The sequence below is a fragment of the Passer montanus genome, unplaced genomic scaffold (assembly GCF_014805655.1).
Source record: "Passer montanus isolate IOZ18808 unplaced genomic scaffold, ASM1480565v1 scaffold23, whole genome shotgun sequence".
NCBI lineage: Eukaryota > Metazoa > Chordata > Aves > Passeriformes > Passeridae > Passer > Passer montanus.
In genome coordinates this window covers 12,278,788-12,294,175 of record NW_024366926.1, presented here as the reverse complement: position 1 = coordinate 12,294,175, position 15,388 = coordinate 12,278,788, and the positions used below count along the sequence as shown (strand labels likewise).

The following is a 15,388-nucleotide window of genomic DNA, read 5'->3' as shown; positions in this document are numbered from 1 at the left end:
GGAGGAGCCTGGCCACTGCCAGCCTTCTCCCAAACCACACCCACGGCCCGTGCCAGCACCCTGCACGGCTGGCAGACAGGCACCAGAGAGCAAAAGGCAGAGACTGGCCAGCATCAAAGTGTTTACTTCCCACTGCACAGCAAGCCACAGCCACCTTACAGACACACCCTGCAGGCACCCGCCCAGCAGAAAGGCACTTTGGAAAACACGGGAAACAGTTTCATGCCACCCCCGGGGCGTGGGTGCCCGCAGGCTCAGCGCAGTGTCACCAGCTCCTCGGCAGAAGTGGGGTGAATGGCAACGGTGTTGTCCAGGTCGGCCTTGGTGGCGCCCATTTTGATGGCCACGGCAAAGCCCTGCAGCATCTCGTCACAGCCCAGCCCTTGCATGTGCAATCCCACCACCTTTGGGGAAGAAGGGAGAGGCCAGGTGGGAGCCAGAATCCAGGGTCTGGATCCCAGCCCAAGAGTGGGCACACGAGGACAGCCGGCCGTGTCCCCCACTCACCTTCTCCTCCCTGCCAGCGCACACCAGCTTCATGACACACTTCACCTTCCTCTGGGTGACAGCGTGGTACAAGGGCGTGAAGGACGTGTTGTAGATCTTCACGTTGTCCTTCCCATGCGTGGCCACGGCCTCCTCTGCAGCAGAAGCCACGGAACAGGGGTCAGAGGGATGCCCACGGGCCATTCAAAAAGAGCAGCCAAAGCCCTTTTGTCAAGGCTCACTTGCAGCAGCTCCGAGCCAGCGTCCCCAGCCCCTTTGCCCCCTCTGTCCCCACCTTCAGTGAGCCCCACGGTGCCGATGGGCGGGTGGCTGAAGACGACCGTGGGGATGTTCTCGTAGTCCAGCCGGGAGTCCTGCTTGCCCTCGAAGAGCCTGTGGGCCAGCTTCCTGCCAGCCGCGATGGCCACTGCGGGAGGGACAGGGCGCCTGAGCCACGGGGCACCGCGGGGCCCTGCAGCGCAGGGGGCACGGCTGCGGTACCTGGCGTGAGGAGGGCTCTGCCACAGACATCCCCCACGGCATAGATCCCTCTCCTGGTGGTGTTCTGGTACTCATCCACAAGCACGTGGCCCTTGGGGTCCACCCGCACGCCCTGCCGTGGGACACAGCAGCCACATGTGCTCCAGCAGGGATGGGAGGGCTCACGGGGCACCTGTGACAGGCTCTGGAGAGCCAAGGGAACCCCAAACACCCGCGGGACACCCAGAGACCCGGGGCGTCCCCCCAGCAGCACGGAGGGCACGCGCTGCCATCTCACCACTCGGTCCAGGCCCAGCCCGTCGGAGCTGGGCTCCCGCCCCACGGCCCACAGCAGGCAGTCCACGTCCCGGATCACCTCCTCCCTCGGCTTGTGGCCGGGTGCCACCGAGGCCACTGTCACCTCCAGCAGCCCCCGTGGAGACTTGGTGACCTTTTTGACCTAAGGGGAACAGGAGCAGCAGGAGAAGGTGCAGATGGCTTTTGCCTTGCAGCAGGCGACGGCAGCCATGCTGCAGAAGCAGGGATGTTGCCAAAACAACGGCTCAGCAAGCAGCACCCAAAACAGCAGCTTTCCCCCAGCCCTGCCTCTGCGGGAGGGACGGGACAAGCCACGGGGCTGCTCTGTGCTTTCCCACCTGTGTGTGCTTCCAGACATCCACCCCCGTGTTCTCCAGCTCCTGGGTGCAGTTGGAGCTGATCAGGGAGTCAAAGGTCCGCAGCACCTGGGCAAGGATCCCCCCAGCCCTGTCACAGGAGGGTCTGCAGGCAAAGGCACCACCTGGCAGCCCCTCCACCCGGCATTTCCCTGCTCCTGGAACCCAAGAGGTTTGGGGTGCTTCTGGTTAACAAACTTCTCTGTTTCTCCACTATTTTCTTTTCCTTTCTTCCCCTTTTCAAGTCGTGACTTGAAATAAAGCTCGAGGGGACGGATGCGGTGACACGCATGGCTGCACAAACGCCAGGCACGTGGGTGGGTGCTGCTAAAACGTGTCCCCCCTTCCTCCCCATGGCTCCCATGCCACCATCCCCTGCATCACTGCTCCCGTGCCAACTCAGACCCTCCTTCAGTGGGCGCTGACAGCCAGAAATCACTCTGACCACCGGGGCTGGGGTGTGGCAGCGGGGCGGGAAGCGCAGCTGGGGACAGGGGCTGGCACTACCTTGTCGTGGCGGATGAGCAGGGAGGACTTGGAGCCCAGCGTGGAGAGGATCCCCACCATCTCCACCGCGATGTAGCCGGCCCCCACAACGACGCTGCGCCTGCGGAGAAGCGGCAATGCCGTGTGCAGCCACCCGGGGCTGGCGCCGGGGGCTGCGGGGGATGGATCCCACTTCACCTGGGCAGCTCCTCCAGGTCAAAGAAGCCGTCACTGGTCATCCCCAGACTGGCACCTGCAAAGCAGAGATGCTTTCGCACCCTTCAGCTGTCCCCCTTCCCCTCCCAAAGCCTGCTTTGCTCGGGCAGACCTCTGCCAGCCTGGGAGCCCGGGGGATTTCACCAGGCTCACCAGGAATTTCGCTGTCGGCAGGCACGGCCGGGCGCCCTCCCGTGGCTATCAGGATGTGAGGAGCCGTGTACTTCTTCCCATTTACTGCGATGGTTGGCTCGGGATCAGCGGTGAACTTGCCATAGCCCCGGATGATGTCAATGTGAGCCTGAGGGGTAACAGTTCTGGGGTTAACAGCGGGATCAGGAGACAGCTAATGGAGGAGCCAGGGCTTCCACGGCCGGAGGACACCCATTAGGGCTGGAACAGTGCCCAAAAATCCATCCCTTCTGCCACTGGGATTAAAGGATCAGCACATCCCACGCTCACCTTCTTCACATTGTTCTCGTAGATGTCATTGAGGCGCCGCACGTACGCGTCACGCTTCTCCTTGATGGTCCTGGAACAGAGCAGGGAGTGCCATCACTGCCCAGGAAAAAACCTCGCACTCAGTGCCATGCTCCAGTTCGCAGGGTGGTGGTCGGGCAGAGGCTGGACTCGATGATCTCAGAGGGGTCTTTTCCAACCTTAATGATTCCAAGATTCTGTGAACTCAACCCCTCTGGCACGTGGCAGCCATGCCACAAAATAAAACAGCTCCCTGGGACTCTTTGCCCACCAAAGCAAGATTTCTGTGTCCGCCTTCCCTGTGTTTGACTTTTCCAGAGCCTCTTCCCACAGCCAGGCTCCCACTCCCTGGTCTCCAGAACACAGCTGGCCCTGTAAGCAGCTCTGCACAACCCACGGGAGCCTGGAAGCAGGCAGGGATCCCTGGGAAGTGGACAGAGAGCTGTTGCCTGTGGGACACTCACTGGAAGATGCCGGTTCCCAACTGGTTCCCGTTCTTACCTCCAGTTGAACTTGACCCCCGCAGTTTCAAAGCCATAGTCAGCGTGATCGTGGACAAACTCCGCGTGGACCGCCGTGTTCCACATCACCTGCCCAGGCAAACCCCAGGCTGGCTCAGCAACACTGCTGTCATTCTGGGAAAACCCCTGCCAGCCTTCCTGACTGCTCACCTCTGCCTGGAGCGCCCACGGCACCAACCCGCTGCGAGGCCCTGCCTCCTCCCCACACCCCGTGCCAGCACCTCGCTAAAACTTGGCAGGCAGCCACACCAGAGCCAGCCCACGCCACCCGAGGCGGTGGCAGAACAGCCTCACCTTCTTTGGCACACATCCAACATTGACCTGCAGGGAATAAGAACAAGTCTCAGTGTCAAGGCCCAGTTCTCCCAAGGCAGTGCTCCAGAGAGCATCCCTCATCGGGCTGGCATTGCATCCCAGCCCTCTGCTCAGGAAAACAAAGGCAGGATTAGGGGCTCCTGGAAAAAGAGGGGTGTAACCACCCCGGGAGGCTCAAGGTCTTGCGGTTTGCCCGTTTTCCTTCACTTCCTTGAAAGAGAATATGGGAGGTGGAGCCTTCAAACACAGGGGTTTTTTCCACTGATACTCTAAAAATTATTTAGTAGCACAAAGGTGTTTGCCATCCCTTGCCTGCACTTCTGGGAATATGGTAATTTTCCCTGTAGAATGCATTTAGGGCATAAAATTAGAGCCTGGCCCTGGCTTGTCTGCGGAACCAATTTGTTTTTTTGGCTCATTACCAGCTCACCACGCTCTTGAGTTCTGCTTTACCGCCTTGCAGTTGTGCTACACATATCCAGGATCCATCGGCGCCCCGTCACCTGCCTGAAAACGGCTTGGAAACGGCCAGGAAGAAACCGGCGCAGACGGGGCATTGGGATCCGTCCTGCTTCAGCCCGCCAAGGCAGGTCCTCGCACAACGCTCGGCCACCGGGAGCGCGATTCCTCCTCTCGCACCTCCCGCACCGCCACCCTCCCCGAGTGACCGGGGCCAGCGAGGGGCCCCGCGTCCCTCCCGCCCCGGCCGCGGGCCCCCCCGCGGGAGACTCACGCAGGTGCCGCCGAGGCGCTGCGGCTCCACCAGCGCCACCCGCGCTCCGAGCTCGGCCGCCCGGCGGGCCCGCCCCGCCCCGGCCCGCCCCCGGCCCGCCCCGGGCCCGCCCGGCCCTGCACGACACCACGTGTTGGGGCTGACAACGGCGAGTTTATTGGTTCAGGTACAGCGAGGAGGATTGCAAGCACTTCCAGGACGAATATACAGAGGGCAAGGGGGGGATAACAAAAGAGAAAACAAAATAAACAAAATACCCCAAAACAATTCAAAAAAAAAGGGGGGGGGGTGCAGGATCAGCACGGAACAGGAATAGAGCTAAAAAGGGAACGCTTTTATCTGGGTTATGACAACGTACTCCCAAGCAGGAATCACTTCCTTTCTCCAGTTAAGTTGAGCGGTCTTTCCAATAAAATAAAGAGTGATGGGGGATGAAGTTAGTGTGCACTTCCCTGGAAAACAAACTCTAATTCATGCCAGTTAAACACTAGAACTAAAAATGTACAAAGAAGCGTCAGAGGAGATGAGTGTTGTTAAAGTGTTACCTTTTCCTCTCTGAACAGTCCAGAAGGAAAACAATGACTACAAATACAGCAGGCAAACTGACTTTCGGGCTGATGGGCATGGGACAGAGAGAGTGTCGTAAGGAATTCAGTCTCAAGTTGTGCTAAATGCTCTTCGTCCTCTGTATGGCACATTTTGGTCCATGATGGGGATTTGAGTTGAGACGAACCCTGATTTCTTACAGAAACGTGTAAATATTGTTGCTCTTTTAAAATGCCAGGTGTACTTCCTTCTACAAAGGCTGGGAGAGGTTTATAGGAAGTAGTCTGGGGTACGACGGGTAACATGAGGCTCTCCACGACGAGGTGCTGGGTCAAACTGGAGGCTGCAGGAAAGAAAAACGGATCCCTTACCCTCCTCCACAAGTCATCTTCCATTGCCACGATAAACACCAGGCTGCTTCTCCTGCTGCTAGCGCACAACAAACATTCCAAGCCCCAAAAGAAGAACTCACGGGAGTTAAAACTCATCAGAGTGACCCAGCAGCCCCTCACCGCTTTCTCATGGGAGCAGCTGAAAGCACAATTCAGGCCCTCCCCCTATCTTACAAAGCTCAGTGCTACCAAAGGTGAAAACAAATAGATAAATCCATGTGTTTTTACTCTCTCCATCAAGCTCAGGCAATAAAGAGATCAAAGTGCAAAAGCTCCAACTCTCCAGACAGCCAGGAAGATGAGCTTTTAGGAGCTTAACTTCACTGCTTATTTTAAGAACACACATTAACTCCAGAGTGGCCTGAGCTGGCTTTTCATGGAAGAACCCCTTTGGGAATGATCAGCCACTCCTCCCAGAGTGGCTAGAAAGAGAGCCCAGCCCAAGGCAGCATACTCACAAGGAATATTTTAAAGTGTCATCTAGTTCCATGATAGCAGCCTGGTTCCCACAGCGGTAGCAGTAATTGGGGGCACTGAAGATGGTAACCACATTCCGGTCGTGGCACCAGTTATAACCCTGCCAGGGACACAGAGAGGAAAAAAAAAAGGTCTCTGTTAAACCTCAGCCCCTCCAAAGTTCCTCTTCGGGCCTGAAACTCTGAGGCACTTGTGAAACTGCAGATTTCCTCAAGTATTTCCAACTGACTTAGTTTCGTTTCAAAGTGCGTGCTTTACCACCAGAAGCAGCAGCAGGTACCTGGCAAAACCAGCTTCGAGCAGCCTACAGGAGATCATCCACTCCCCACTTGTAAATTATGCACTGTACCACTAAAAAGCCTTGGGATTTTTAGGGATGCCTTCAGCTTTCCTCCACCACAAGTGACAATTTGCCTGCTGAATGCCAGTGACTTCTGACACACGGTTCTGCTCAAGGGAGCTACCTGCACTAGATTTCAAAAAGGCATCTGCTCCATTGACCCACCTGGCATTTTTCCAGCAAGACATCCAAGAATAGCCCGTCAGCCAAAAATGGCATAATCCCCATCACATCTGACTGCAGAGCACCATGGGACAGGCAGCAGCAGCCAGAGCAAGAACAAGCCAGCACCTAAGAAGATTACTCCTGCCACAAACGGGGCGTGACACGGCCCCTTTGGCAATTTACTCAGAGGAGGAAATGTGCTTGGAAAGGCCAGAACATCCCCTCATTTAGGCTGCAGGTCAAAGCACCTCACTCGATCTCGTTCCTTTCACGTGACTACAGCCTCTCTTTGGTACTGACCCGTGTAAGATTTGGGTGCCAACAAACCTGTGAGTGGCAGGTGTCCCAGAGGAGACCCCTGCTTCGCTAGCCCTGGCCAGCAGGGTGCTTGCCCTACCTCCATGACCAGCTGGTGGGCGCGGGAGACCAGCGTGAGCCCGTTGGCGTGGTTGAAGGTTTCGGAAATGTCCTGCCCGAAGGTGTAGCCAGCACCACGTGGAGAAATGCCCCAGCCGCCGCGGTCGTCCGGATCCGACCACAACAGATCACACATCGGACCCTTGGCAAACATCAGGAGCTCTGTTACATCACTGCCAAGGTGCTTCGACACGTTTTATTTACAGCAGCAAGACTGCCAGCACGTCCTGCCCGCTGCCAGGCACGCGAGGAGTTTACTGAGCACACATCTGCAACCCAGCCACTCCCAACACCACGTGCAGCTGCCCAGGGAGCTCCAAGTGCAGATTTCAGCCCAGGTTTCAGGCCCCAGGAAGCTGCACCATAGGAGGGAGGCTGGGCTGGCTGGGGAGGAAGGATGGTGATACAGTGTGGCTTTACATGGTGGTTTTAAGTTCACAACCACATCTGAAGATAGTAAACACCCTCCCCTGCCAAACCCTGCTCTTTGAGTCAGACTGAAAGCCCAAAAATCCCACAATTCTGGGGAAAACAGCTGTGAAACCCCCACAGCCCTCCTCACGTAGGCTGCTGTAATCAAAGCACACTGACTTATGTGTGCTTTGTCCAAATGTTCATCTGCTCTAGCTCCTGGAAAGGCCATAATCCATGTGTAACCTCGTGTTTAAATGGACTGCAATGTGAGAAAACATTGGCATTTTCCACCAGCAGATATTTAAGTTTCTGATGCATTTATTTTCCTACCTCGTGTGGAACTTCCTGCAGGCGGTCCAGAGCCCTGATATGATCCAGTGTATCTATGGATGGAGAGAGGCCACCATGGAGGCAGAATATCTGTTCCAGAAAGAAAAGAGCAATCCATTAAGCGGCAGGAATGATCTCCAAACCAGCTGGGTCTAACTCTGTTAACGCTCATGCACAACCCCAGCCACCTCACCCGGGATCACAAGTCACAGCAGCTTGTCTGGGACTGTTCCTCCGGATGTCAGGCAACACAGCCTGCAGAAATCCACGGAAGGGAGGCCTTTCCTCATCCCAGACTCACCTGGCCGTCTACCAGAGCTGTGAGAGGCAGGTAATCGAACAGGTCTGTGAAGTACTTCCAGACGTTGGCGTTGCCGTACTTGCGCAGGCACTCGTCGTAGAAGCCGTAGACCTGTGTGATCTGCCGGCTCTCGTGGTTGCCCCTCAGGATGGTGATGCGCTCCGGGTACCGCACCTGGGGGCACACAACGCGTCCTCAGCACGGAAACAGGGAGTGCTGGAGTGCCACCAGCACTGCCAAGCACTCTGCTCCCAGCACTGGCCGCTGACACGGATCCATTTACCCCGACTATGCCCCAGCCAACAGCAGCGTCACCGGGAGGAGAAAATGGCTCCCAGCTCCCAGGTTTTATCCCCAGTCTCCCAAGCCGTACCTTCAACGCCACCAGCAGAGTCACTGTCTCCACAGAGTAATAGCCTCTGTCCACGTAGTCTCCCATGAACAGGTAGTTTGTGTCTGGAGACTTGCCACCGATCCTGAAGAGCTCCATAAGGTCGTGGAACTGCCCGTGGACATCGCCGCAGACAGTGACGGGGCAGCGTACCTCTTGCACATTGGATTCCTTGGTTAGGATCTCTTTAGCCTGGCAAGGAAAGCACATTTAGGACACAAAGACAGGAAGCTCCTCCAGAGGCAGGTGATGTTACTCGGCTGCATTCCCACTGGAAACCCCGTTTCACCCCCGCTGCCCAAGCTGACCACTGGGAAAACAGTTTGGTGGGTGAGCACGGACAAGGGGTGTTTCCCAAATCCCAGTGCCTGGGGATGAGCAGGTTTACTACAGCCAGGCCAGATGCCCTTGCTCAGGGCACACTTCACCCCCCAGAATTCCAATCCTCTTCCAAGCACAACTTCTACGAGCGAGTCACATGCAACTGGAAAGCAAAGACAGAGGCAATTGGAACATATGGAGCCACAACCGGCTTCCCTGGCTGCACCCAGCTGGCAACAAAACCACCACAGATGGAGGGATGGCATCCCTGGATTTAGTCATCTCTTCTTCCACACCCAGCAGCTCCTCTGCTAATTACAACATGCAGTGTAGCCTATCTGCACCACCTTATTATCCTTATCAAATACCAGGTTTGTTGTGCTGCCTGCAGCTCACTGACTGATGCTGATCGCGCTCCTGGCACATCTGAGGCACAGGGAACACCCACAGCATGGCTCCATCTGATCCAAACAAAAGGGCTGGAAGATCACCAACACTGAGCAGCCACCAGCAGGTGATGATCTGGGTATTCCCTGCCATATCCCTTAGCTCAGGAGGAGCTAAGGCTCACCCTGTGCTGCCAGAAGGGAGCTGCTTCCCAAGGATACCCTCTGAGGACGCCTGCATTCCCATTCCAATGTCTGCTGCCTTGCCTCTTTTAGGAAAGACGTGTATTTGGAAGGAATAGCAGTTTGGACAGTCTGGACAGCATCCAGCATGCTCTCTGCACAGAGCCTCACCTGAGGGATCCCTGAAGGCACATCCTGCCCCTGGACCCAACGAGATGGGCTCTGCCTTGCACTTGTGGCACACCTGGGAACTGCTGAACACGCTGTGAGTGCAGTAGTAGCACTCAAATTCTGCTCGCACGTCTTTAAAAGCATTTACAGCGCCTTCGGAGAGCTCCCACCCTCTGGGAGAGACAAATATAAACCCACAAAACAGCTGCTCCCCGTGCTCTGGCTGCTGCACAAAGCAACAGGCAGGGGTTTGTTCCAAGCTGGAGCTCTGCAGGGCTCCTTCTCCACAGGAACAGGGCAAACAGGCTCCCTTTAAAGCTGCCCCAGGAACTGAAATGTCCGTGCCAGGAGGATCCAGAAGTTTCCCCTGACGAGGAGGGAGGAGCTGGCAGGTGACAGGAGCAGCTCCTTGCTGCCCTGCAGCCCGTTTTAGCTCAGCCTGTGGACGCTCATGGGTGCACGTGGACACATCCAGGCTGTCACTTGAACTCTGCAGAGCTGGTTTACATCGGGCTCGGGAGCCCCAGTGTGCCCTCACGTGATCATTTTCCAATGCAGAACAAGACTCTCAAAATGCTCAGCATCAATAAAAACACCCCAGAAAAGCAGTGACTAACCAGTGCATCTGCCTGCAGTGTGAGCACTGAAATCAAATGACTTAAAATAAAAAGCACTATTACAATGCAAAAATAAAAACCTCTGATGCAAGCAGGCTGCCTGGCATCATCAGCACTTACTTAATACAGGAGGCTAATAAATAACTATGACTGAGAAGTCAAAATTTAGCTACCTTTGTTGCAGACAACAGTGACTAATGGTATCAGCTTCCTGTGCATCTGTCCCACTTGCGCTGGATGAAAACCATATCCAGGTCAGGATGAAAAGCAGCAGCTTTCAGGTGTTTTTATTAAATAAACCTCCCCTGTATTAAATAAACCAAACCAATGGCTGCCTGTCTGTGCTCCAAGAGCCTCTGAAGAGCAGCCCATGTGCTGGCTGTGAGCTTGCCCATCACCTCAGCTCCTCGGGTGCTTCTGAAGAGCCTTGGACAGAGGAAAAACTCCATTCCTTCTGGAAGATTCATTCCCTCAGCCTGGTCTGACCCACAAGGCTCGTTCTCTGGGAATCTGAAGCCAGGCATGGAGCTGGGGATCAAAATGCACCTGAACTCCCATGCCACCAGTGGCCACAGACCAAGTGGGCTGAAGATGCTGAACTCAGGGAGCCTGGCTGGAAGGAGAACCAGCCAAGAGGGACGGCAGGCATGGAGCTGTCTCACCCTTCAGGAATGAGGCAGCAGGGACACCCAGAGCCTCTGCCAAGGTGCCCAGGTGCTCCCAGAGGCTCCTGAAGCAGCACGCCCAGGGTGAGCACCACCAACAGAGCCAGAACATTGCCAGCCACGACACAACACTGGGGACTTCCTGCAACGGGGCCGTGTCCCCTCTCACAGCTCCAAAGAACCAGGAGAGCCAAGGGAAGCTGCAAGGAGAGGGATGGTCATGGACAGCTGCTTGTTTAACTCAGCCTCTTCCCTGCCTGCCTTCTTCCATAGCCCATTTGGTCATCTTGGTGAAAAACCCTTTGGCCTGGATTAGGCAGGGACTTAACTCCCAACTCCCCCAGCTGCATGCTCCAGCAGCGACCACCATTAATGCTTCCACCAGCAGGAATTGAGCTCATTTCCATTTTAAACACCAAGGGAACGGGAGCAGCCGCACCCCTCAGCTGCCCAAGGAGGTGCCACGGGGCAGGTGGGGACAGAAGGCCCTTCCTCCCAAGCCGTGACACCTCTTGAGAGGGCACACACCCCCAGGGTGCCCAGTCCTTCCCTCACCACTGCCCGCTGTGCCAGCACTCAAAACCGAGCCTGACCCACATACATAACTCTGAGATTTTGATGGAATTTTTTTTTCCCCCCCACTTCATTTTGATTTTTTGTTTTAGGACTCGGTTCTCCCACAAAAAAGGTAAAGGTGCCACCGTGCTGGGCCTCTGTGAAATCAGCCCCAAACACCAGAGTGCTCTGGAGAAGAGCATTTCTCCAAACACAATTTCAAGGAGAGCGACTGAACCAGCAGGGTTTGTGGCAGGGCTGCACACCCAGAGGGTTTTGTGAGCTCCTCTCCTGGGTGACACAACCACTCCCCAAAAGTTAAACAAGCCAGGTCAGTGCCGGGCACAGCGTTCCCTTCATCACAGTGTTTCCTTCATGCCCCAGCCGTTTCCACCAGCTTCCAGCAGCCTAGAAGAACGAGGAGCTGTGACAGATGACACACCTCCCTGTCACTGAAGGACAAACACCCTCCCCGCCTCCAGCTTCCCCCTGTTTCCCGTGTGCCCAGCCACAACCTGCTGCCCAAAACACAGCAGCCACAACTCCAGCTCCCCAAACAGCCACGGCTCCTCCACAACTGAGGCAGCTCTGGAGAAAGAGTCACAAAACAAACGGACAGCCCCAGCGTGGGACTGAGAAAAAAGGAAAAGGAGGGGAAGAAAGCAGAAGCTGTGGGGGGGGGCTTAGGGAGAGCTGCAGAATGTGGCAAGGAAAATCTTCCCTTGGTGACAGACTGCAGTGTTGAGGGAGTGCTCACCCAGAGCTGCTGGGCTGCTCACACAACACCGAGCACAGCTCTGAGGGCCTTTCTCCTGACGGGAAGAAAAGGCTTTTCCCAGTGCCCACCACACAAACCCGAGCACACGTGTGCCAAGGCCCGTCCAAACCGCAGTCCCGAACACCAGCGTCCTTTACGCGACCACTCCTCTTTCTGTTCCGCTCCCCGAGCTCGCACTCGGAGGCCAGCGGGCTCCCTCACGCAGCCGGCGTTGGATTTCCAGCGCGCGGCTCCTCCATGTTCCGCACGCCGGGGATCCCACAGGGGCACACTCCAGAGGCAGCCCGCCGGCGTCCCGCCCCGCAGAACCGCCCGCCGGATACCCCCCGGCACCGTCCCGCGGCCGCCAACGTCCGGGCCCCGCACTCACCTTCTCGCACAGGCTGCGCACCTGGCTCTCGCTCAGCTGCCGGCACTCGTTCAGCTGCTCGATCCACTGGTCCAGCTCCTTGGCGAAGCCCTTCTCCTCCATGGCGAGGGGGGCCGGGCGGGCCCCGCGAGGCCCGGGCCCGCCTGAGGGTGCCGGCGGCGGCCGGGGACGCGCGGCGCTTCCGGCGCGCCGGGGCGGCCTCGGGGCCACGCCCCTCACCCCCGCCGGGCCACGCCCCTCCCGCTTGGCCCCGCCCCCGCTCCCCTCAGGGCTGCGTGAGGGCGGGCCCGGAAAAACGGAATAAACTGATCTTTTCTAAGGGAAAAGGGAATAAACTGATCTTTTCTAAGAGAAAAGGGAATAAACTGATCTTTTCTAAGGAAAAAGGGAATAAACTGCCACTTCTGCCTAAGGAAAAAGGAATAAACTGATCTTTTCTAAGGGAAAAGGGAATAAACTGCCACTTTCTGTCTAAGGAGAAAGGAATGAGCTGCCCCCTGTGAGGAGAAAGGATAACCTGGCAGGGTGTGCGTGTCCCAAGCCTCGCAGCAGGGCACAGGAGTGTGACAATCCCTGTCTGCCTCTCGGTGCATTCACGGTGCTCATTCCCTTTGCCCTATTCCCGTGGAACACTGCGGAGCAACACTCAAAACTGGGGGATTTTGGGGTTTTTTCCCCATCACGTGTACGATGACGTACCAAAGATGACACACGATAAGGAGTAAAAATCAATAACATTTGCTTCCAGTCTGGCCTTCATCTCGCCCTCAGCTTTGAAGTGTGACAGAGCTGCACGCATTCCTAGCGGGTGCTGTTTATTTATTTCTGTTATTTGGGCTCGTTCTGCTGTCTCTCCTGGTCCCAAATTTCTAAGGGAAAAGGGAATAAACTGATCTTTTCTGTCTAAGGAAAAAGGAATAAACTGATCTCTTCTAAGGAAAAAGGGAATAAACTGATCTTTTCTGTCTAAGGAAAAAGGAATAAACTGATCTCTTCTAAGGAAAAAGGGAATAAACTGATCTTTTCTAAGGGAAAAGGGAATAAACTGCCACTTTCTGTCTAAGGAGAAAGGAATGAGCTGCCCCCTGTGAGGAGAAAGGATAACCTGGCAGGGTTTGCGTGTCCCAAGCCTCTCAGCAGGGCACAGGAGTGTGGCAGTCCCTGTCTGCCTCTCGGTGCATTCACGGTGCTCATTCCCTTTGCCCTATTCCCGTGGAACACTGCGGAGCAACACTCAAAACTGGGGGATTTTGGGGTTTTTTCCCCATCACGTGTACGATGACGTACCAAAGAGGACACACGATAAGGAGTAAAAATCAATAACATTTGCTTCCAGTCTGGCCTTCATCTCGCCCTCAGCTTTGAAGTGTGACAGAGCTGCACGCATTCCTAGCGGGTGCTGTTTATTTATTTCTGTTATTTGGGCTCGTTCTGCTGTCTCTCCTGGTCCCAAATGGAGCAGTAGTATCACGGCAGAGATGCAGCACCTCGGGGTGTGCCACTGCCACAAGCTGTTGTGCACAGGCAGCAAGGACTGGGATTTTGGGAGACCCCTGAGGTGAAACTTCCCTGGGATTTTTAGCAGGATAAGATAGGTCAAGTCCATGTGGGGTGGTTTTTCACGTCAGGTGGGAAGGCTGAGGTTTGCCGAGGAGCTGCTCATGTCGTCACAGTTCCCTTAATCTCCGCTGGGTAAAACAGACAGATTTGAGGAATTCACCCTGAACTGAGGGGGAAAAATTGAAGGATTTACAACATCACATCCCTGAAGCGAATTTTCTAACTAAAAACACAGCTGGCGAAGTAAAGGAGAGCGGTTTACAAAAACCACAACTTTGTAGCTACTGTTCTAGATGACAATTGCTCGCCAGTCCAGTTCCCAGCAAAGACAGCTGCCAGGAGCACTTCGCACTCCTCTGGATGTTTGATCTGCTGCTCTGCTTTCCAGAAGATCATTTCTAACCACGTGGCCCACGTTTGTGACACTGCAGCAGGGAACAGCTGTGGGATAAGACAAATCCTGCCCCGTGGCAGTGGACAATAAATCTTGCCAGCCTCGAGCATACGGGAGAGCAGCACACCAAGAAAAATCACCCCTGGCTTGTCCAAAATGCCCCAAGAAAGGGCATCCTGACCCTCAGGAGGTCAGGCTTAAAACAAATGCTGAGCAGCTTTTATTCCATCTTTCAGTTTCTGGAGGCTTCCCCCTGATTTCACTCGAGGAAACTGAGCACGGACGCGTGGACACGCACGCTTTGGTGCTCAGTTTCTATTTACTGATGCCTTGCCACCATTAAAATGTTTCATAGGCGAAGCTTCAATGGAAAGATGCAGCTGAGATATTTCTCTTGGCTCCCTGTCAGGAATAAAGAGGTTTCTGAGGTATTGATCCAATGGCAGGTCCTCAGCAAAGCTCACAGCCTGAGCCAGGACCTTCCCCAGAGCAGCAGGATGTGGTTTGCTGGAAGGAGGGAGCTCTTGGGATGAGCTGGGGATTTTCCTGCAAAGGAGGGGCAGGGATGGAGCCCGCAGAGTCTCCCGGCAGCAGTGGGGGACATCCATCAGGCTCCCTGGCAGGGAAAACTGACAAGCCTCACCCAGAGGGAATTAATGAAGGCAGGATTTTCCACCACCTTCTCTAAAAATCTCATCATTTCTCTGCTAGAACCTTCTAAAAAGGCAATGCTGGTAAAGCGGCATGAAAGGCCACTTCATTAAAAAATACATTACTGTTGGCTGTGTAACATTAAACCCCCCATGGGGTACCTTGCCTTCTTATTCTTGTGGTTTTTCCACTGAAACTCAGCTTTTTAGGGTGTGATACAGAGCACAGGAGAAACAGAAGTAGGAAAAATTCCTCATGGCCACCACTGCCTATGGAAGGCATTTCCTGGGCTTATCCACTGCTTCCCAAAGGATGGATGCTGAAAGAAAGGAGAGTGACCAAACCCTCGCAAGGATCCTCCCGAAATGTTCCTCTCACACACAGCTGCATCTTTTAGGGAATAAAAAATGTCCTCCTGCAGCAGCCTGGAACAATTTTAATCCCCAAAAAGCTGTTTCGGGGAGGGGGACGGACCTGAAAACCTGCGAGCCTTGCAACAGGTTTTGTTTGCAAAGGCGGGCGAATCCGGAACATTTGCCTGTGCCGCGTATTGAACTGATTTGATTTGATTAC

General features: G+C 55.2%; 2 protein-coding genes across 3 annotated transcripts; both read right to left on the bottom strand.

Moving 5' to 3' along the window:
* Positions 1-108: 108 nt before the first annotated feature.
* Positions 109-5,089, bottom strand: GSR (glutathione-disulfide reductase). Its single transcript, XM_039710771.1, has 14 exons — positions 4,999-5,089; positions 4,392-4,507; positions 3,638-3,664; positions 3,324-3,412; positions 2,805-2,874; positions 2,496-2,643; positions 2,325-2,379; positions 2,148-2,247; positions 1,623-1,709; positions 1,265-1,426; positions 988-1,099; positions 782-913; positions 508-641; positions 109-404 (listed from the first exon to the last, which is right to left on the bottom strand). Exons 1-14 carry the CDS (start codon positions 5,087-5,089, stop codon positions 255-257), a joined length of 1,473 nt encoding a protein of 490 aa, XP_039566705.1. The 3' UTR covers positions 109-254.
* On the bottom strand, positions 4,525-12,447 carry PPP2CB (protein phosphatase 2 catalytic subunit beta). Of its 2 annotated transcripts, XM_039710309.1 has the most exons (7): positions 12,211-12,447; positions 8,147-8,356; positions 7,774-7,947; positions 7,473-7,562; positions 6,709-6,870; positions 5,788-5,906; positions 4,525-5,280 (listed from the first exon to the last, which is right to left on the bottom strand). In XM_039710309.1, exons 1-7 carry the CDS (start codon positions 12,310-12,312, stop codon positions 5,208-5,210), a joined length of 930 nt encoding a protein of 309 aa, XP_039566243.1. In that variant the 5' UTR covers positions 12,313-12,447; the 3' UTR covers positions 4,525-5,207. The 2 variants fall into 2 exon arrangements, with proteins under 2 accessions (XP_039566243.1, XP_039566244.1); XM_039710310.1 differs by lacking the exons at positions 4,525-5,280; positions 5,788-5,906; positions 6,709-6,870 and adding an exon at positions 6,877-7,112.
* Positions 12,448-15,388: the final 2,941 nt, after the last annotated feature.

What these genes read in the sequence shown, in the direction of transcription:
- GSR (XM_039710771.1), bottom strand. Translation starts at nt 5,089, where the DNA reads ATGTGCCATACAGAGGACGAAGAGCATTTAGCACAACTTGAGACTGAA. An exon ending in TGCTCATCCGCCACGACAAG is followed by an intron (nt 1,710 to 2,147) that starts GTAGTGCCAGCC and finishes ATCCTTGCCCAG; the next exon opens with GTGCTGCGGACCTTTGACTC. An exon ending in GGCTGGGCCTGGACCGAGTG is followed by an intron (nt 1,100 to 1,264) that starts GTGAGATGGCAG and finishes GTCCCACGGCAG; the next exon opens with GGCGTGCGGGTGGACCCCAA.
- PPP2CB (XM_039710309.1), bottom strand. Translation starts at nt 12,312, where the DNA reads ATGGAGGAGAAGGGCTTCGCCAAGGAGCTGGACCAGTGGATCGAGCAG. An exon ending in CTCTGCTGGTGGCGTTGAAG is followed by an intron (nt 7,948 to 8,146) that starts GTACGGCTTGGG and finishes GTGTGCCCCCAG; the next exon opens with GTGCGGTACCCGGAGCGCAT. An exon ending in GACACTTTAAAATATTCCTT is followed by an intron (nt 5,281 to 5,787) that starts GTGAGTATGCTG and finishes TCTTTCCTGCAG; the next exon opens with CCTCCAGTTTGACCCAGCAC.